Source organism: Pipra filicauda, unplaced genomic scaffold (assembly GCF_003945595.2).
Source record: "Pipra filicauda isolate LSUMZ 115617 unplaced genomic scaffold, ASM394559v2 scaffold49_size4853605_pilon, whole genome shotgun sequence".
Classification (NCBI taxonomy): domain Eukaryota; kingdom Metazoa; phylum Chordata; class Aves; order Passeriformes; family Pipridae; genus Pipra; species Pipra filicauda.
In genome coordinates, this window is record NW_024104642.1 from 909,992 (window position 1) to 932,859 (window position 22,868).

General features: G+C 38.8%; 1 protein-coding gene across 3 annotated transcripts in view; it reads right to left on the reverse strand.

Annotated features, from left to right (window-relative positions):
* Window positions 1–71: 71 nt before the first annotated feature.
* E2F3 (E2F transcription factor 3) overlaps window positions 72–22,868 on the reverse strand; it is a 44,112-nt gene continuing 21,315 nt past the window's right edge. For 2 of the 3 annotated variants that reach the window (XM_039386671.1, XM_027748308.2), the window contains exons 2-7: window positions 11,811–11,922; window positions 9,322–9,541; window positions 8,639–8,797; window positions 5,544–5,658; window positions 3,087–3,222; window positions 72–2,357 (exon numbers count right to left, since the gene is read on the reverse strand). In XM_039386671.1, coding sequence (XP_039242605.1) covers window positions 2,092–2,357; window positions 3,087–3,222; window positions 5,544–5,658; window positions 8,639–8,797; window positions 9,322–9,541; window positions 11,811–11,922 — 1,008 coding nt within the window. In that variant the 3' untranslated portion in view covers window positions 72–2,091. Of the gene's footprint in view, window positions 2,358–3,086; window positions 3,226–5,543; window positions 5,659–8,638; window positions 8,798–9,321; window positions 9,542–11,810; window positions 11,923–22,868 lie in introns of all 3 variants that reach the window. The other variant, XM_027748307.2, reaches the window with a different exon arrangement.

Here is a 22,868-nt window from a genome sequence, read left to right on the forward strand (position 1 = left end):
AGGAACAGGTTTCAAGAAACAGCATGATAGGTACCAAGAGTAAGAAGAATTTAAATAGGTGTACACAAATCTAAACTCTTTAAAAAACTCCTTTTTATTGATTCATTACCATACAAAATTTATTCAAATTACATCCATTTGAAGTGGTAAGATCACAGCTAGAGAACAGGTCACCCTTTAATAAATCTATTTACAAAACTCACCATAAAAGCTATTTTTGTTGTTTTTTTTTCTTTTTGTTTTTTTACAGTATTTTACAGGTTTGTGGTTTTGTTTTTTTTTTTAAACTAGCATACAATGCAAAGCTAAATTAGATTAGTATTTCATTTGTACAAAAAAAAAAGATGGTCTGCATTAGTCTTCATTTTCTCTTCCCTCGCAAAAGTGCCCCTTTGTCTCGCAAAATCTTCGTGCTCACACAACTTTTATTTTCCTCTTCCACAAGACAAAAAACTTTAAATACTACAATTTTATTTACAGATCCACATCTAAAAAAAACTCTTAAAAAATTACAAACCAGCTAGAAAATATTCTGGCAGTGTTTACAAATTAATTCTATTGTACAAAACTGCTAGATAACTAAAGTGTGAGTTGAGAACATATATCAAATTAAATACAACTGCTGAATGATCTATGCAAACATTTGTACATATAAACACACACTTAACACTGTTTAACAGTTCTTTATGTGTTGCCCTTTATACATGTTATATTCCAAAACTCACACAGTCATACAGTTTTCTTATTAGTACTGTGACTTCTTGCCTTTTCATGTGTGAGCTTTCATAGCAGCAACTCAACGGTACCAGAAAACCTGCATACATAATATTCTACTACAGTACAAATAGTACTAATTTTCTGAGTATGTCAGATAAGCACAACAGTAATGCAAAAAAAAAAAAGGATTATATGGGCATCATCTAATCAACATTACATTAATTTAGCCCAGAACATGGCAAAATATTTTACACTCAAGAAAAAAAAAATTATTTAAGACTTCTTAGAATTCCTCTGACGTTCAAAAAATAAATATTGGTACTATACTATACTAGCAAAGATCTTCAAAAAATAAATGCAATTCAGTTGATGTGGTACTTACAGTTATGTACTTTGGAAAAAAATTAGTTCCATTTTGCTGGCGAAGAGAATTATAAAAAGCTGTAAGCAGAGGAAGCTAACCCACTGAGATAAATATGATATATATTGAACAAACAAAGCTTGGCATAAGTGTTTTCCATAGAGGAAAAAACCCACAGTGCATCTCTAGTAGGCACTTAACACGAAGCCCCACTTAGTACCACAAAAATTCATGTACCAGTTCTAATGCACACTGGGGGCAGTAAAATCGAACTGTGCATCTTCGTTCTAGTTTAAAAAAAAACAACCAACAAAAACTACTTTCACACACACACACACGCACAAGCATTTTTAAAAATCTCTTATTACTACAAGAAGTGGCAGAACTTTATACTTTTCAATATTTGCAATATACACTACATTTACAGTGTATTTTTTTTATTAAAAGCTTTTAAGGACATAAGTATTTGACCTCATAATGAGACATATACACAGCTCAAAATGAGCATTATGACAGCAATTTAAACATTCCCACAAGTAGCTGAAGAATCCCATTTCACTCTTTCGCGTTACTTCATATACACGTTCACTGCATGTACAATCCATGTTGTGACACTCAAAAGACATGCATTCTCTGCAGAAGGCACGACCTGAAATACTATTATAAAATTGTTATTGAGGACTAAACCAGTTCGTTGAGCCCTTCTCCATAAGCCCACTTGTCACAGTAAGCAGAGACTGGGGGAGTGTGAAGACAAAAGATTTATGGTCACCTGCTTGCACCTGCTGACTCGCAAGGCACTGGAGCTCAGGGTCAAGGAGAAGGCTTTGCTGTACAAGTCTTCACTTGTCTATAGCATTTTAGGGAGTTTTCAATTAAAATATCAGCACTGTTCAAGAGCCTAGTTTATTTAATAATGCTATTTTATGGTAAGTGGAGGACAACTCTGAATGACAGCAGGTTTTTTGATTCCATTAAAAACATGGTTTAGATATGGACAGCACTTAAGACAATCAGCTGTATATAAATTCATCCACCAATGAAGGAAGCTTCTCTAAATCATAAGCATCAAAGAGGTCACTGATGCCTTCTTCATCCCCAAGGCTCAGCAAATAATCTTCCTGAAGCAGAGGAGGCAGCAAATTCACAAATGGTCCTTCAAAGTTTGAGGGAATTTGGTCCTCGGTCTGCTGTAAAAGGTTGGCTGGAGAAGCCAATGGAGAGATTGTTGCCATATTTACTGAGCAGTCACCTTGTCCTGAGTTAGCAGAAGCCACTTCTGTAAGAGGAGGGAGAAAAAAAAAAAAAAGATATCAACTTAAATCTCAATAGAAGTATCAAAATTTCTATCAGACCAAACAAAATAACCACTGCATAAAGGACCTTTCATAAAGCCTCATTTCAAGAAAAAAAAATGGCCTCTATAAAATTTCAAGCTTGTTTTTGATATGTCACAAAGGGCTTCTCAAAAATGATCATTTTGCTATCATCTCTGATTTTTCTATTAAAAATTATTTTAAAATATTTAAACAACTACAGGGGGAGTAAATCAAGAATAGTGAGATGCCCATTTTTCAGTGTCATTTATAGTCAAAAGTGAAAGCTTTCTAGGAAACAGATGTCTTTAATGATACAGTGTAGCTGCATATACATATACACAGAGATTTCTGCCTCTTGTTTTGAGGTTAATCTTTACTGCTACAGTCCTATTTGAAAATGCAAAAGGAACAAAATTGGTTTTTTCTTCATTATTGCATAAACTTTGGTTACCTATGATAACTTTGGTTACATATGCAAATAGGAAGCTTACTTTAAACAACTGATGGAGAGAAAAACGTATTTCCCGCTACATAGACCAGAAATGCACAGTGAAACATCGGTACCTCAGTTCTTTACTTCTCAGAAAAACAAAGCCAAAAAATAAGAGTCGGATATCTAAAGTTCAAAATGAAATCTTGAATGTGAGCTTGAAGGAAGGCCTTTAGTATTACGAAGAAATAATTTTTACCTTTGGAAATGGTTTTGGAAATATTTCCGTTGTGGTCCTGACTATAGGTTTTCATTGGACTGAGGGCATCATTTTCCTCTGGGCACAGATAAACTTCAATAGGTCCTTGAGTACTAGATAAATGTATCAATGCATTCTGCTAACAAAACAAACATCAGTAAGGTGTTATAACAATGAACAGAACAGAATACTGATGATACTGAGTAAATTCTTACTGGGGTGTCAGTGTTTGAATACATTTTTTACTAATCAAAAGAACCTGAAAAGAACCCCAAGCCTTTTTTTCACAATGTGAAAAATTAGGCTGATGTATCTTGTTGACTAGAAGACAAAATAAAAGCTTTTTCCACTGTCTGTAGTGCACAAATCTCAAAAGCCCACCATTTTGTGTGGTGTATCATAATGAGGGACTTATAAAGGATTGAACTCCTAACACTTTTTTACAGCTACAATAACCTGGAGCATTCTGATGGAATGGAACTGTGAGAAGCAAGTCACAGGTTTTATTATTATTCATAACAATAATATTGGATGTAGTTGTGTAAATGTTTCTGCTTTTAAAGGATGCCAAAACATCTTTTCCACTCCCCCAAAAACCTTCAGCACTTATTCATACTGAACTCAAACATCTATATGCAAGTTCACCTATTTATCAGGAAACATTTCCCAACAACAAAAGAACCCCCAAACCAGATGCCTTTTCTTCATCCAAAATTATTTAAGTCCTTCTGCCCTCTGAAGGCAGTGATTTTGACGGTGGTTCTGAATAACAGGATCTGCTAATTCGGCGCAGAAAGCTACGTTTTTCTTACCTTTTGCACATTGATTCAATAAACCAACATGACATACCTAGGCATAGAAAACCTGCAAAGTTGCTCTTTGTGTTATGACGGAAAATCATAAATTACTCTGGTTACAAATAAACCTGCTCCTGGTGTTTTGCATTAATAGTTTTCTAAAAAGCATGAACACAGGCATTATATACCTCTTCGCAGACTTGTTTCAAATACATCTTATTGTGCCCTTTGACAAAATGTTCCTCATATTATTTGTGTTCTGACAGTTATGTAACATAATAGACAGCATTTACAAACATGGAGAACACCAACTGAACAGGGATTCCCTGGGGCAGAGAAAACAGTTAAGAGTACTTAGGGGCAATGTTATAGATAATTAGAAAAAAGGAGATGGGAAGAGCAGGAGTTGAAAAAAGGTACTCTTGAGTGACTGAGGTACGCAAAAAAAGGACACTGAAATGTAACTGCAAATGACAGAAAGAAAGAAGACTTTACTGCCTGAAGCTGAAAATTAAATGAGTAAGTTGGGTACAGAGGATAAGGGAGGTCTAAGAACTAATTTTAATGATGGTATGCATCTCTCTCTGCCTGCCTGATTTCACTGAATTAAAAATCAAAGCATAATGCCCAGGGGAAAGAAACAGGAAAGCAAACGATGATAATAGTATATATTTATGGATATTGATAAAAGATATCCTTTCCCCATTGCAGCAAAATGATTTATTCTTCCTAAACCTGCACCTAGGTTCAAAGGGAAAACTAAGGACAAAGGCAGAGAAAACAAAAAAAAGGATGGAAACTTGCCTAAGCAAGTGCAGAATAATCTTAGGAAAAGAAGTGACAGGGAATCTGGAGTCTGCTGAGTCTCAATAGGTATCGCTGAGTTCACTGGCCCAGTGGTAGGGATGAAGGAACAACGCAGAGAGGTATGAACAAGACACAGTGGTGTTTGGGGAGTTAGCCCCATCTCTAGTTGCTCCTTGAGTGAAGAAATTAGGTATATTTTTTGAATCTCTAAACCAGCAGTTTGTGAAATTTATTCATGTCTGCCCAACATATTTGGGTCTATCTCATCAAGTGAGAATTAAAATAAGTGTCAATCAATAAAGCAAAGATGATGATGACGGAAGAAGGAAGGGCAAGAATGCATTCTAGGAGTAAAACACAAGTTTCTACAATAACTGTAATACTTCAGAAAAGAAAATCCTACATTAAAACATATGTTTCAAAAAATTAGGATATCAGTAATATGAGTCATCAATATGCTTAAGGCATTGAGTTATCCATGAACTTTTAAACTAAAACAACAAAGCTGAATTTCCAAAAATTTTACATGGTTACAAACCAAGGAAATTTCACTTGTCAAGGAAGAGCTTTTCTTCATATAGAGTATGGCAAAAGAAAACATCTGTAAATAGAGTGGATTACTCTGAAGAAACTTGGAAGTGAATGAAAAGGAACAAATAATGATTGCCTTATGTAAAATTATTTGTAGAGTTTCCCCTTCATTTTTTAAAGAAACATCTCTAAATTTTGTAAGTAAGATGAATATAGGATGGTATGTCTGGGCATCAGATACCACAGTAAGACTCAAGACACACTTGCTCCATCTATAGAAAAATTATATGTAACATGGCAGACAGTTCCAGGTTCTTCTTACCTCCACTGGGTCAGGCACTTCAAGTCTTGTTTCTGGAGGAGCTTTCACAACTATAACAGTTTGGTCTTTAAGGCCACTAATTTTTCGAATATCTTGATACGTCACATAAGCTAATGTAATCACTGTTAAGGAACTTTCCAAGCCAGATTACAGTACGTTCAGATTATTAGAAGAGGCAGAAGTCTTTGAATTATTTTTCCATTTTCTCATAGCTACATTGCTCTTAGCCCAAGGTTTTCTGTTCTCTACCTTGTGATTGCCGTGACACCCTGTGAAAACTTTCCTTCAATGTAACAGCGAGGGTCACTACTAAGGGAACAAAAGGGATTCTCCACACTAAGTGCCTCTCTCCTCCTTTACACAGTTAAAACTACATAAGCTAAAGCTCAACAGTCTGAAATCAGTCACAGACAGCATAAAGCAAAAATTCTTATGCACTTGCTGTCAAAGTGCAGAGAACTGAAAATCACAGGAAAAATGTACAGGAATTACAGATGTGTGCTACAGAAGCGCATACCCAATATCATAAAATGGTTTGGGTTGGAAGAGGCCTCAAAGATCCTTTAGTTCCAACCCCTCTGCCACCAGACCAAGTTGCTCAGAGACCCACTTAACCTGGCCTTGAAACACTTTCAGGGATAAGGCATCCATTACTTCTCCAGGCAACCTGTTCCAGTGCCTCACCACACTCTCAGTAAAGAATTTCTTCCTAATATCTCATCTAAACCAACCCTCTTTCAGGTAAAGCCATTCCCCCTTGTCCTGTCACTATATGCCCTTGTAAAAAGTCCCTCTGCAGGCCCCTTTCAGGTACTGGAAGGTGCTTTAAGGTCTCCCTGAGGTCTTCTCTTCTCCAGGCTGACAAAAAGCATGATTTCATTTTAAATTTGAGGGAATTCATAAATGTAAGTATATAACACATACCACATATATAGAAACATATAAATGTATAAATATTTACACAGCATTCATATGTTTATATACTAATTCATATTATATAAAATTCCTTTAAAAACCTGTTTAAACAACTACTTTAAATCTCTAGACAGTGCAGGTGGTCAATTTCTGTATAAGCACGGAATGAATAGGAATATTTTGCTGTTCAACATGTATTTGTCAAAATCATCATGAATGTTTTGGTGGGTTACTGCACAGTGATGCCTCACATACTGATTCATGTAACAGAGGTGCTTTGGCTGGGAAAAGAACTATGACATGGCCATGATCACAGGCAAGTGCTTCCAGCTCTTTAGTTTTGTTGTCTGTGAGTTATCTAGCACAACTTTTATGCCATAAACATAAAAGCCTCACTTATTATATTTTTTTGGGGGTGTAAATGTGTACTGTTACTGTGCAGTACAGCAAGACAGACTGCTCAAAGCTTAAACTACCACTACATCTTCCATCTATCTCAGACCAAACAGGTCAAGAGGCAAAATGACAGGTCATCTTTCACCCAAATGGCTTTTATCAAGGCTTTTACTGTTTGTTTAGTAAGGTTTGCAAAGGCAGAGTACAAATTACAGCAGCAGTGACTGTCACTATACGAACAAAGGAAAGAATTTTATAGTTTTCAAATAATCCTCACCACTCCAGCTAAGGGCTCCCTCATGCTAATGCTGGGCATAAACTAAAACATTCAAGGTAGCAACCAGTTACTTTCCGATTCTCTTTATTAGGGAGACAAGGAAGCACACTACCTAATGGTGAAGTAAAAGAAAAAAGACTTTCAAAAGCAGAAACTTTGCCTGTAGCAATTAATGAAAGGAAGAATCTTCTCGGTTCCATGAGTATTCAGCAGGTCATCTCATGTCAGACTTCAGTGAGGTGAGCCTAAGACAATACTCATATTCATCTCCAGGTTTCACACTTACGCATTCCTTTCTCAACAATCACTAGTATTATCAGCGTCGCAGAGGCATTTGGGAAACACGCTCCCCTAAATCCAAAAGCATGAGGCCAACACAGTGCTAATGCTGATCCCTCCTCGCCTATCCCCATGGCAGCCAACAACGGCTGGGCCGGGATCTCTACTACAGCAATCAGCACCACAAAACCAGGGAATTGTAATGCTCCGTTTCATCTGGCTTACATCTCTTCGTGGATCATGCTCGTAGCTGAAGGCAGCGCTTACCCTAGTTCCTATGCCATTTGTGGTGATCTTTGGTTATATCTCAAAATGTCTATGAAATTCAGCCAAAAGGCAATGTTCACATAGTTTGTATACTTTTTACTGGTACTCCTGCAGTTATTTCCTATCCTCCAGAACAGAGAATAAGTTCACCTTATTAGATACTCTTTAAAAACTACTCATTACATAAAGTAATAAGTTTTCACATCAGCGTTTAATAAAATGCTTTCTTGTGTTGCTAATAGGTGGGAAATTAGTGAAAAGGTGAACTGGTTAATTATAAAGGGTATTAACAGCCAAAATGAGTCATATAAACCTTATGCAATTGAGTATTGCTATTACACTAAATAATTCAGACTAAAACAGACATATTGAGACCTCATAAAACCTTTCTCTATGATATTCTATTATAAGATTGTCAACCCAGAGGGATCTGAAAATTTGTTGCAAGTTTCAGACTAAACTGAATCCCAACTTTATTTTCCTCTCTGTGCCTGTAATTTATATACACATCAGCTTAAAATAAAATAAAAAAATAAAAAATTAAGTAATGACTAGAGAACTCTGTTACCCTACCAAAGACTTTCTCTTCATGTCTTTATAATTTCTGAACACATAAAACTGGGGTTTGCTCTAGGCTCAAAATACTTGAAAAAAATCTACAGGGCTATTAGATATTTTCACTCATTAATTAGTTAGATTCTTGGTTATACTCCATGTGAACAGAACAGAAATGTTAACAGTCTCCATCATACACCATCCTTTCTTCTTTTTTTTTAACATTCCAGAAGCATTACAGGTGCAAGTTGCTTAAGTAATTTTTATATCAAAATACATTAAAACCTATTGGCCATCTTCTTGAAACTTTTGATGCTTTCTATCACACTAAATAGAGGAATTCTCCCAGTATTGCTGGGCACAGCAAAGAGACTGACCACCTTTGAAGTTTTGGGAAAAAGGATATCTCTGATTTTCTGAGTCCTCCGTTAGCAGCTTGAGGTCCAGGGTGCAGCTTTGGATTAGCTCATCCAGTTTTTTCTCTTCCTGAGTCAGTTCCGTCACCTCCTTTGTGAGGCCTTGACGCTGTGCCAGCATGCCCCCATCCTCTGACAGACTGCAGCCCCTACAGATATAAAAAAGGAAGACAACCCTTTCAGCATTTGTAAAATTTGGTCCTATACTATGGAAAAGGGGAGAGGCAGGGTGTGACAGTAAAAATCAAGTTAATAGTGCTTTCTCTCCAAACCCACCCATAGCGAATCAACATAAACTATGCTTTCCAGAAAAAAGCATCTTTTTGTCATGACAACATATTTTGGAACTGCCACCAAGACGGATAAGTTGAATATTTCTAAGCACTTTCAAAATCTTTCTTCTAAACACTCACTAAAAAAAGCTGAGGAAGGCAGTAGGTAGAGATGGATACCTGAAAACCTACTCCACCCGCAGAAGCGAATGAGTCAATCCAGTATTCAGACAGGTTTCTAATTTCCATGACAAATGCTTTTTACACACCTTTCTTAACAGAAAAAGAAAACTTTATCCTTGGAGCAAAGTTTTAGAATGGAAGGTGGGAGAAGAAAAACACTGCTGCACTGTGACAGTGAAATCAGCCAGCAGGGATGGAAAAGGATAATGAATACTTACATCCATTGAATGTTGTTTTTGGATTTTTTCTTAATGAGATGGATGCCTTCCAGTACGTTGGTGATATCATAAATCCTCCTTTTTTGCACCTTGAGGACCTCTGCTGCTCTGTTCAAATCTAAGACCCCATCAGGAGACTGGCTCAGCAACTGAATGAACTTCTTTGTAAGAAGGCCAAGTGATGTATCATACCGAGTCTTTTCTGAAGGAGATTTTGGAGCTTGGAAAGAAAACAAAACAAAGCAAAAAGTTAAATCAGTTTTTCTCTGGTTTTGGTTCTGAAAGCAGCATCCAGAAACGAAAGGATATATATTACAGGTACATCTTTCATTTTTACTAAAGAAATCTCTCAAACCTCTGCGTTAAAACGCAACTTACCACTACATATTTATTTGTATTTCAAGATGTACTTTTCCAAAAGTCACAGGTACATGAGCAAACATATATATTTTTTAAATGCAAATATTTCCATTAGTTCGACAGATACATATAGCAAAATTCTACTTAGGCTTTCACTATGTGAATTTGTAATAGTATTTTTTAGTATGTAATTATCCTGGCAGCAAAACCAAAAAAAAACCCCTATGACTCTCCTTCATCAGGCTGATAGCCAGCTTTCATCAGGGTTTGATTTCCCCCCCTTCTAAATTAGAAGTCAGCAAGCGTCTTGGACCTTACGGGGCAAATCATGGTTTCCATGCACAAAGGCAGCGTCTATATACTTTTAAACTTTTAAATACTTGGATTGGAATGATTTCTAATTCTAAATGTTTCAGGCCTTTCTGTCAAAGTAAATGAGCCACCATTATTACAAGTCTGCTGGGCTGGTATATCTCAAACCCTTCATTTGCTCCCAGTATTATGAAGGATGGATTTTAGGCTGATCTGGTGATCTTCATGTTTTCAAGCATTGGGTCACACATTAAACTGCACAAGTCAGTCAAAACTGAAATCCTACCTGAGAGTGAACCTTTAGACTACACTGAAATATTTTGAAGAATATGATGGCTTTTCAACGAAAACCAAGACATTGCATGTTTGCAAAGAGAACCAGCTAGCTGTATTTCCTTCTTGGGTAGATTCAAGGCTTGTTTGCACTGGGAAATGGAAGAAGATTCACCGAAAGGCTTGGGTTGGAAACAATCTTCAAGATCATCCAGTTCCAACTCCCCTGCCATAGGCAGGAACACCTTCCACTACACCAGGTTGCTCAGAGCCCCATCCCGCCCGGCCTTGAAACACTTCCAGGGATGGGGCATCCACAGCTTCTCTGGGCAACCTGTTCCAGTGCCTCACCATCCTCCGAGTAAAGAACTTCTTCCTAACATCTAATCTAAATCTCATTCACATCCACACGTGATCTTGTGGATTTATAGTAGAGTGGTTGCTTTGTTTGTTTTTCTTTGGGGTTTGGAATAGAGTAAGAGGATCAGAGTGATAAGGGCAAGAGGTTACTTGATCCCCACCTTAAATGGCACGCATCATGTTCTTTGTACAGCCTTATCCACACTGCAGCAGCATCCTGTGCACCAAACAGTACTGAATTTCTATGAGAATCCACTTCAATTTAATATAGACTTCATTTAGTTTAATGAAGCGCAGTTTAATTAAAACAACTGTGGTTGTTTAACTTCTTTGCTTTAACGCTGTACCTTCAACTAATTTCACTTCTCCTATTTGCCTCAATAGAAACAAGTAGACTGGTGAGGAGAGACAAATATGTACCCCTTTGCGTTTCTTGCTCTCCAATCACTACCATTGCTGCCCCAGTCCTCTCCTTTCCCTGTTTGCCTCCCTCTGCCAGCCTAATTCTCCTGCTGAAATCCTCCAAACAAGATAGCAAGGCTACAGCCCCCAGCTCCTGCTGCAAGAAACCCACTGCCCAAGGCAATGCAGATATGAAAAAATTAGTACTTAGAGCAACCAGGCAGCAGGAGTAATATGTCCAGTCATATTGCAGGGAGAGAAGGCAGCTCGGAGCTCAAAAAGAGCATTTATTGTACCATGCTGCTGAGGCGCAGCTACCACTCTTTCCAAATACCTGCCCACGGAAAGAAGCCCTGGCAACCAGCTGCTGTAACTCCATCAGGGAAGGAGGCTGGCCTGATGAGCCTTGCCTAATAACTGTGTTTGATCCCATCATAATACCTTCATTTTTCAGCATCTGCCTCTCTAAGCATCCCAATATCATGTCCTTGGCTGAAGAGAAGGCCCTGGGTGGAGAGGATGCAGGCTGCCCAGCAGACAGAGGGATAGACCTGGAAGCCAGGAGCCTCTGCAGCCTCTCAGCAGCTCTGCAGCAATCTCTGCATGCTGCAAACTTGTTGTCCATTGCCTGCTGTGGAGTTGAGTTGTATGCATGTCCAGGTGAGAAGAGCAATGAACACACTCTCTAAGCTTGGTAATGCAGCCTGCTGTATTGGTTTGCTCCAATGTCAAGCTAGTAAAATAAAAAACTGTGCTGTACAGCATGGTATAAGTTCTCTTACTTTTTGGACTATCTGGACTTCTTGTTGCAGCTCTTCCTTTCCCCTTTGGAGTCTTTAGTCCTTCCGCAAGATACTGGTGGCCACTTTCTCCTAGCTCCAGCCTTCGTTTTGCCTGTTAAAAAAAACAATTTTTTTTAAATTTATGGACAGTTAAGAAGTGTATTTCACTTTATCAAACACAATATTGGGACTATAGGAAAGGCAGTGAACTTTTCGCAGCAAGGTATCAGGACAGGTTCATAGCTCATATGCATCAAAATGGAATCTGAATATTTACTGGAATCCTAAGGTGGACTTAAATATGTCACTCTCAAAGGCTAGGTTGATAAGGTTTTTATTGGAAAATTCAACAATTTTTTTAAATTTGAAAAGCTGAGTGACAGTTGCATGGTGTATTTCAGTCTAGTTCGGACCTTCTTAAATAGGTATGAAAGATTTTGACTCTCACTTGAAAACATTTTAGTTGAGAAAAAACCATGACAATCAATTTCTCAAGCACACACATGTATGAACCCACAAAGCTACATATCTTTTGAAAAACACCTTATATCCATCTAAGTTTATGCACAGGTAGTATTAGTGCAAGTTATGTTTTTCCTTCACCATTTGAAAGGATGGCTTTGAGAGGACCTATGAACTTTCCATCAATGAAATACAAGACATGACATCAAAAGCAGCATTGAACAACTCTTCTCCTCTGCCTCTCAACAACTGTTGTCCTTATTGAAAGCACAATCACTACATTTATTTCCCATTAACTAGCATGTGCATTAAAGCTGCCTACATAAAAGCAAGGTGGAGCAAAAGTACTATTAGAAAGATGATGCCTGAAAATCAGCTAAATGTTGCATTCAGCTCAAAGGAAAGCTGTGTACATCTTGAATAATGAAAAGAATTATGAAACTGTTAAACCATGCAACACACAGAAAAACTGCAATGTTCCTAGACAGAAACACAATATACTATCTTTGGAAACAATTCTATACCCTTCCATGCCACTCAGGTTACTGAAATGAAATCTGGGGATACTTGTTATCCTAACAATAGAAAGAACATTACCTGGAAGACAGAGGAAAAAGAAGAAAAAGAAGTTTTGTCTCTCTAATCAAGTTTAGACAAATAACTGCTTCTGAAGAATGTTGTTTATTCAGTTAGGTAGAGTAATTCAGAGTAACTCACGGTACTTTATTTGCTTGTTTTTTAGACTCACCCCAAAGGGTTGGATAATATTCTGCTCCAAGACAGAATATTCTCCAATATTCTGTGAACCAAGACAAAATAATACATTCTGCTAGGGAGTTGCATACAGATATTTCTGTATTGTGGATTTGTCTTACACATTTTACTTTAGGTCTGTGACCAAGAGAAAGTTCTAAATAAATTAATTTATATGAATTTGTTTATGGATAGCTAACTAACATCTTTGTATTAAACTCCACTTGCAAACCTCAAACTTATTAAAAGGCAAGTTAAAGCACATGAAACTTGTACAAGCCCATGGTGTTAACAGCATGTGCAGAGCACTCAAGCCACTCTTCCCTACATTTCGTGCGAAGGAGCACAAAATTCATTGGTGACAGAGCAAAACTGAACTGCATCCTCCTAACCAACATAGGCACTGCACTCCCAGCAGACCACTGGTGGCAGCTTCCAAAGGCCTGAAACACCTCTGCTCTGCTCAGCTCTGTAATCCAAGGACACAGATTTTAGAAAGGTCAACTGTTAACAAAAGCATTCAGCTAATATGTTTAGCCAATGTAATTGGATTAAATTAAGATTACAGCTATTCCACAGGGAGAAATACGTTTCACACTTTTTTAAGTAAGTGTTTTTCCACCCTAAGAACTAACTATAAGAGAAAAGGAAGGAGGGGTGAAAAGGGAACAATTCAGGGCGTGGGAAGACTAGGCTAAAGGGATACAATTAAAGATAAAAGAGAATCTCAAAACCAGGTGTGAGAAGGAGGGGTAGTGCTTAAGACTTAAAATCCAGAGATTTGTAGCAGCTCTCTCCATCAGAAGAAAAACTTAGGTTTGGACTATACATCAAAACTTTTTGTCTCAACTTGTTTACAAGACACAAACAACAGTATTTTGCCTCTGCTTTTGTGGTTAAAGACTTATAAGTTTCTCCCATGAACTTCAAATAATCAGAGAGAACACAAAACAGCATCCATTGGCTGCACACAGCAGCACAAGCCTGTCTACATGTGCTGGGGTTACTACAAACAACATACTCTTGTCAATCTCACCAGCATACTGTACCTGTGGACAGTGTGGGACTAGTGACTGGCTTCTGGAAAAATACCAAATGACAGAGAGAGTGCTACAAGATAGTAGTTTTTCAGGGTCCGAAGCATGCAGAAAGCCTGAGAGAGGCATAGAGCAAAATATTTTAGAGGGGTTTAAAAGATCTTGATTACCAACAGGCAATTTTAGCAAACTCTGAGGAATGCTTAATATCAGTCCAGATGTTACACGTCACTCAGCAAGTGCTCTCTTCCCCTTCCTGTTTTACAAACTACATAACTGATAAGATGCAGGACTGAAATGGTGTATTCTCTCCATTTCTTCTTCCCTGAATTACAGACCAAAAATTTTCTCGTGCCTTTGTCTTTGCAGGATCCTGGGTGACTCACAGTTTCTCTCTCCCATCTCCAAAATTATTCATAGTGCTTTCCCATATCAGGCTTCCCTTTAGGAAGCTCAAGATCTGTGCTCAGCAAAATCAGTGACCCTTTTAAAAAATATCTTGTATAACTTATTTCTGCTAGAGCACTATATTAATTATTTGCACTATTTGTACCAACTAGTATTATTTGTCTTTATTGCATTGTTCAATCAATCATAGCATGCACAATCACCCGACACAATATGTGGTACCGGCTAAAAAGTAAAAAGCCAAAGGATACCAGCACAAAGCATCCCAATGACAGGGAGATATAGGAAGCATAGGGAGTAAGAACTTCTCAGTGACATGAAATCTGAGTGCAACAAATGGAAGTCTGATTCCTCAGGGGGACTGTGAAAGGATACAAAACACGAAGGGCAATGACACCGGAAAAGCCACAAAGTGATACATCCAGCAAGAGACATAAAAGTAAGAGGAAAGCATCCCACTGAGCTGAACCAGACACCACTCTAACACCTTGGTAAAGAAGTAAAAATTGTGGCACTGTTTAACTTAAGTTTCTCTTCCAATAGTATGAACAATCCCTAATATAGATACAACAGATCCACTGTTCAGTGCAGACCACTAAAAACTGGTGGCATCTTGACTCCTATGTAGTTTTGCCCTTTTAGCTTCAATCCTTTTTCAAAAAAAAAGAGACTCAGATAGCTACCACAATTAACATCAGAGGCAAACCCACAAGAATATCTTCATAAAAATACTAGTCTATATAGGAAAATATTAATTTAAAATTATTAATTAATTATATTATATTATATTAAAATTATATTATTTCAAATATAATTATATTATATTTAAATATTAATTTAAAATTATTAATTTAAAAACTCCTAGGATAAGCTAAGTATTTTCAAGTAGGCAGGACCTGATGCAATTCACTTTACAATACTCAGTCTCAGGGATTAAGTTTTAAGAGGATGTTGGAGGCAGATATGCTTGCAGAGGAGTAGAAAAGGTACAAATGCAGTTTTCATTAATTGAAAAAAAGGGATAGAAAAGGTGCAAATGGGAAATTATAGCCCATTCCTCTTAATGGACTGTTTTGACTTCATGGCTACCTGGGTCTAGCAGGTTGCTGACCACCTCTTCTGCGTTCTTCCATCGTCCCTGTGCTCTCCCTGCTACCCTGGTGCAGGCAGCACCTGATTGATGCGTCCTCATTAGTCCCCCCAAAAAGCTGGTTGAAGGGGTCACAACCAGCAGTAACTTAGTCCCCCTCCAAAACAGAAGTGAGTTTTCTGCCGGGTTATCCCTTGTGGGTGACGTGTCTGCACTGAGAACTGCTGAGCAGAAGCGGTGTGACACCGCCCCATGCCCCTTGGGGTATCAGCTTGGCATTTGAGCGGCTTCACTTTCATGTCACACAGCAATCAACTTCACTTCTCAGGGAAAGAAACCGGCGGCAATTAGAAGGAAAAAAATAGACAAGTATGTGCTAAGCATTAGGTAACAGCCGGCACAAGGTTTTGTCAAGATAGCAGAGAGCACAGTTCTGTGGTGAGGCAGACAGCATGTTTTTGAAGACTGCATCATGTCCAACCAAAACATCATTTTCTACAAGAACTATATTTCTGAGTTTGAGGGGAGCAGTAAAACACCCTCTAATTCTTTCCAGTGATAAAATCATGGAGCATAACACTAAAATTTTTCCTGTTAGATGTGTCTCAGCTTCATTACTGAATGCAAGTTAGTTGCACTGTTTGCAAGAGACATACCTAAGAAAAATTGCATTACCTGGGCTACTTTTTCAGAATTCTTTGTCTGAAATATTCCTGCAACCATTATGCTTTAGCAAGCATGTAAAACTTGATAGAAGAATGATCTGAGTTGGGCGTATTCTATTACCCCCAACCCCAAAATTTAAGAACACCTGGAAAAGTGCAGTCAGAAGATTTTCATTACAAACATGAAGAGCCAAATTCCATTTCAAATTAGTGTCACAGCTCTTGGGCCTGCCCAGGCTCTGCACATCCCATCTCCTTGGAGGTCCCATTCAGGCCAGAGACACATCTAAGTCCCCTGCTCCCCTAGCAGCCATTCAAGGTATATTAGAGGAGCAGCAGTCTGATTTAAATACAAAAGGACAAAAGTTAAACTCAGAATGAGAGCGAAAGTGCCCTGGGACAAAGCCTGCTGAGATGGGGACAGAAGATAAAATAACTTATTCCAAACAAAGATGGATGAAGAGCTGAAAAGAAACTCCAGCTTAGGGTTGACTGGGCAGGAAAAACAGGAAGACTGGAAATGACAAAGCATGGCAAGGAATAAATTGTTTATATTAAATGATAGCTGATAGTGAATTAAGCAGCAAGTCAGAAAAATGTGTCTTAGGGCTCAGCTGTGGGTGTCTCAGGGCAAGGACTAAGATGGGCAAGTTAAGCAAGGGATGATGACTAAGCCTGGAGTAGTCTCTAGAAGATATTACAATTGCTAGGGGCAGATAAAATGGCAGCTTTTCTGTATGCCACGACAATGCTGATATTACTGGGGAGGGGATGCAAGCCTTTCCAGGCAGCACAGATAAATTTTGACCGCAGTGAGGAAGACATAGCATAGATGCTTTACCAATCCGCACACATTTTCCACAGGCTTTCAACCACATTTTCTAAATTAAGCAGTCACTTAAAAATATAATTTATAAGCTGAAGTTCTGGAGGCACAAACTCTAGAAAGCTGTTCCAGAGGTCACGAGCTGCAGAGAAGAAAGAAAACATCTTAAAGGAAGGGGCAAATTAAACTTGAGCTTGATGAGGAAGGAACACAAGAGAAGAAGCAAAGGAAAAAAGACACCTTGGGGTGAATGCACAGAAATATTCATACACTAAGGAAATGTCTCCACTGAACGAGGTGATACAGGCTGTGCATTTAGAACATACTCAAATGAACAAACCCTGGTATGTGGAGAGCCCTGAGTGCCTGCCAGAGGGCTGCACCCAGCTGAGAGCATGGCAAACAAGACTGCTACCGCCAGGAGAGACTGAAAAATAGGGAGAGGTGCAGAGAGGAAAGCAGAGGAGCTCTCAGCAAGGAAGGGGCTGAGCTCTGCTGGTCAGCTCACAGGCAAAGAAACACCTGAGGTCAGCAAAAAGATGCAAGAGGACTACCAGAGCTCCTGTCTTCGGACTCTACTGACAACTCATTTCATACCTACCTCCTCATAGCTCAACAGAAATAAGTCTGCAGTTCAAACTCCTGGAAGGGAGAGGAAATTCAGTTTTCCACAAAGAAATATTTACCCCAGTGGTCTACACACGGGTACCAATAATTTGTACCATACCACCCCAGGTTTCAGTAGTTAATTCTGACAGTATAAAACATTTAAAAGGAGGTTAAAGAAAAGAATAGGAAGATAAAGAAAGAGCTGGGAATTAAACAACTCATACGTAAAAGACAATAAACTAAGTATGTCCTTAAAAGGAGAGTTCAAAAAGTTCTCTCAACTCTTCCCAAAAATATAACTTCTTTGTCAGAAGTAGGCATTCCCATACAGAGGAACAAGTGGAACAAGACCAGGAATGTCAGTTTAATGAAAACATGACCTCAAAATTCAGTTTTACACATAGTTCATTCATTAGACTGAGGTAAAAGAATATGAAAAGACACATAAAAATAGTGCCTTGAAAACTGAATACATTGTAAAACCAACACAAGGCAGAAAAGGAGTCTGAAATAATAGCTACTTATTCACCAGGATTGTTAGTTGAGTGACAAGCAGCTCATATTTAAAGTAAAATTTAAAGAATCATTTTAAAGCAAATGAAAACACATCTTACAGAAATCATCCTGATCAACCTACTCCAACACAAAAGCCTCAAATTTTTTTCACACAAAACAGCAACTGTATTAAAAAAGGATCAAAAAATCCTTTCTATTATAGGAATTTCTGTTTCCTACACTATCACCTTATTTTTCAGCTTATTATAGTTTTGACTGAGGGAAATTCTTCTCTAGGTCTTACGTTGAAATTATTAATTCAGCTATTAATTGGCAAATCAGAGCTCAAATCAGTTCAGCAGTTTAATTACCTAGGCAGCCTCATCTCCTCAGATGGTAAGATTGACGGAGAGATAGACAACAGGTTAGCAAAGGCACACAGTGCCTTCGTAAAGCTTCATAAAAGAGTTTGGCAAAATAAACACCTGAAGAAAAGTACAAAGATCAGTGTTTACAGAGCCATAGTGTTGTCTACTCTCTTATACAGATCTGAATCATGGGTCATCTACCGCCACCACCTGCGTCTCCTAGAACGCTTCCATCAATGCTGCCTCCGTACAATCTTTAACATCCACTGGTCAGATTATGTGACCAATACATCTGTTCTAGAGCAAGCAGCAGTCACAAGTATTGAGGCCATGTTACTGAGAACACAGCTGCGTTGGGCAGGGCACGTCTCCAGGATGCAGGACCACCACCTCCCTAAGATCCTGCTTTATGCTGAACTTGCCACCAGCTGCTGCATGAGAGGAGCCCCGAAGAGAAGATACAAGGACTCTCTGAAACAACATCTCAGCCTTGGCCATACTGATCAACATAACTGGTCTACTCTGGCCTCAAATCGGGAGGCCTGGAGACACACCCTCTATAACGTTGCTGATGCTTTTGAGAAAGCACGCAGGATCACCCTTGAGGAGAAAAGACAAAGCAGAAAGAATCGTGTCTTGCAGAATATACCATCTAAGGAGTCTTTCTGCTGTGCCTTTTGCAACATGCCTGTCTCGTATTGGCCTTTTTAGCCACCAGCGCGCTTGTAACAAACATGGGTAGAGCCCTTCCCAAATCTTTGTTCGCGAAGCCCAGCCATGATTAATTCAGCTACAGTCCAATTGCTTGTTTTCAATGTAGATGACTATTAAAAGAAAATCCCTTTTGTATGTCTTAATTGGGTTCATAATTTAATAAGATGCACCTCACAGTTATCAAATTAAATGACATTCTCATCATCTGCAGTCTTTCCTTATTAGGCATTTGACACTGAGGGCTGAAGGCTGATGGTGTTACTCTGGTGAAGTTTCTTTCAAGGCCTAATTAAACGATCCTATTTTCCATTTTCATGATTCCCTCAGAAGTATCACAAGTGTCAAGGAAATCATGAACTGTAAGTGTTTAAAGATCAAACCATAAGATTTATATTTAGCTCCAAAAAGTTAAATAAGGATGGCCAAGATTCAACAAATTCTTGTTTAAAAGTAGGACCCAAGCCAGAGGAACTGAACGACGGCTTTCCCTTCTCAGGTTGAATATGCAGGAAGAAGCAATGCAAGTGCCATGAGTGCCTCCGAGTCATTGCTGCAGAACATCACACAAAGTCATTTTTAACACCCACAGAAAGGACTATATTAGCTTTCAGGCACGCTCAGCAGTTTGAGCACGGATAGCTTGCTCCTGTGTTAGTGGCACTGTGCATCAATGCCACCCCAACGTGGCAGTTCACACTTCTCTCATCTAAAATCCATCTGAACAGAAGTACATTTTCAACCTGAAGGAAACCAAGAAAGTACTAAGACGTAGCAATGACAAATGGTGGTTTCTCACTATACCTACAGCAGGTCACTTTTACTAAAGGAGGATTATAATCTTAGTGTACCAATTACCTTTGATTTTCATCCTGATATCTCATGTGACCCGACCTGCCAGAAGGTCAGAGTATCTCACAGTTACCACCGCTAACATAATTCTGATGTTGAGGTAAGCGGACAACTCCGTTCGATGCTATTCCATTTTTTGTTCATAGAGCTACTCAAATGCCATGGGATCAGCCTATGCCCTATAAGACTTGTGTTCAGTATAGCAGCCACCGTCAAAACGTGCAGCTTATCTCATTCTCCTACTCTGCTGCAGTACTTTGTATTTTCCTTGCACTAAAAGAGGAAGGGCATTGCAACGGTTATGCAAGAAATAAACCAAAGCATAAGCCATGCTTCTGGCCTCAAACCAAGAGAATTACACCTATGCTCCATAGGAAATGAATCATCTGAGATCTTTCTTATTGCAATTTTTTCCACCACATATGAAACAATTACTTCTTACTAGAAGCATTGGCTTTGCACTGTACTGAGGTCGAAAGCTCCAGTTACCACTTCATGTTGAAATACGAAAAGTTATTTTCAGGAAACTGCACCCAGTTTTTCATCTCAACTGCTAAATTGCCCAAGGTGAGGTGTGCATGTGTCTCTGGGTAGTCCTGAAACGGCTCCATCCCACAGCTACCCCCTCACCTCAACAGATGCCAGAGGCTGAGCTGCACCTGCCTGGTTAAGGTGGAAGCTCTGGAGACAAGAAGATGTAATGACAAACAGTAAAGACTTGCACGCAGAAGCACCCCACCTGTGGGGTGCAATCCTGACCACAGGTTTTTTGGGGTGTCTGAATGCAGCAGGACAGTTTCCCTCCCATTCCCTGGAAAGCATGGCCAGGGCCATGGTGGTAAGGCTAGACCTGCCACCAGCAGGCTCTAACGCCAGTCTGATCCTACAAACGGACGTCAAAGCTCCCAGCCATTCGCCCAGCCCCGTTCCCAGAGACATCACTTCAGCCAGGCTGCTGCCTCCAGAGCAAAGCTTGGGGGTTTTCACTTGTGGTTCGCATCAGTAATTTCTCACCACAGACATCCTTTGAAGGAGAAAAGACTGACATAAAGCGGGCCTGATGCTGAACTTCCAAACTGATGGCAAGCAGGTGGCGGCTGAGGATCGCGACGGGACATGAACAGAAACAGAACAGGATGTGATAGCAGAGCAGCCATGTAAGAGACTTCTTAGTGTAATTTCTTTGCATTGGATTTATATGTCACAATTACACCAACACAGGTCCACTTTTTATGTTACCCATCAAGATCAAAGTAAGCCAAATAAGGAAGTGATAGTTTAAATTCACATGGTGAGTGACAGGGCACCACATGTCCACGTGGCTGCAGAGCTGCTTGCAGTGCTTCAGTCCTTCAGACTTTCAGCCTCCTGATTAGCAAGGCTAAAATTGAACCGGACCAAGTGCAATAAATCTTTCATTTCATTTTAAGGTGGATCCCAAAGAAAAACCATTGCAAAGGAGTCAGTCTCAAAATATATCCTAGAGAACATTTTGACTTTAGTATTTAAGGACTGGTTTTTAAATTACTCTTTTTAAAAAGCCATCAACTTCAAAATAAGATTGTGATTGGATTAGTTCCACTGAATGGCTTCCACTCTATGTGTAGAAATTAGCACAGCTACTTAAAAAAGAAAAACTTTCAAACAGTCTGTTGTCTGCCAAATTGCCTGCTAAACAAACAAGCCCTGGGATTGGAGGAGGAAGGACACTGAGAGCTGGAGAATAGAATAGGATGAACTTCCTTGAAGGAAATTCCAGTAAATGCCATGGAGTATTACATAAACAGGTTAAAAATTATAGCAGCAGCATACTGGGCATATATACTGACATAGGGATCAGGAGAAGTGCTATTTCTACTTACATAATATACAGAATAAAGTCATAAACTTCTCTAGGAAAATGTAGTTAATAAGATTGGATCCATAAAAATTGAAAAGTGAGAAGGAGGAGCACTTACAAAGTCACACTAGTGCTATCTCAGTGTAGGTGCTCTGTAATGATGCAAGATTGGGCTTGCATCACAAAGTTTGCTCACTAAATTGCCAGCCTAAGCCACAGCATCTTGAGCTTTGTTTTCCTTGGATACAGGACATCTACAGGGAAGGACGATGTCTGTGGAATTACACCAATGAAATGCAAGTTTTCTTGTCTGCACAGGTCTGTGGTTCGAGATTTCCCAGCCTGGCACCCCAAACCTTCCTGTACTCCACACAAAATACCCATATGAAGTTATACCAGAGCAGTGCCAAGGGACTGCATCACGTGACTTACTGAGAGGTGATTCATAGGGAACTAAATAACTTGCACATCCTTTCAAAAATTAATGTCAAAAAGGATCTGTATGCAAACACTTCAGAAACTACAAATTAGAAGGTAGCAAGTTTTAAATACTCAGGTGCACATGAACATTAGTGTTAGGTATTCATGCCCCCAAAGAAGATGAATCCTTCCTTAAAAACGTTGACACCAATCTTGACTCCATATTTTTAATTCACTGCCTGAGGTACGATGGCTCTTACATCTTTCTTCAATTAATGTAATTAGTTATGAGAAGTCAGATCTGAAGTAGTAAAATCTTTTATTTTGAAGTACTTTCTTAATCTAGTTCTATACAAGTATAAAAATATATAGCTAGATTCCCCAAAAGTAATAAATGGACTTTGAATCCATTTAGGGTGATAAAAATATTATCAAGTTTCCAAAGGTCATTGAGAAAGTTGACAAAATACATTCAGAAGACCCAGATGAAATGCAATGATCTGCATTTACAGAGTCAGACGA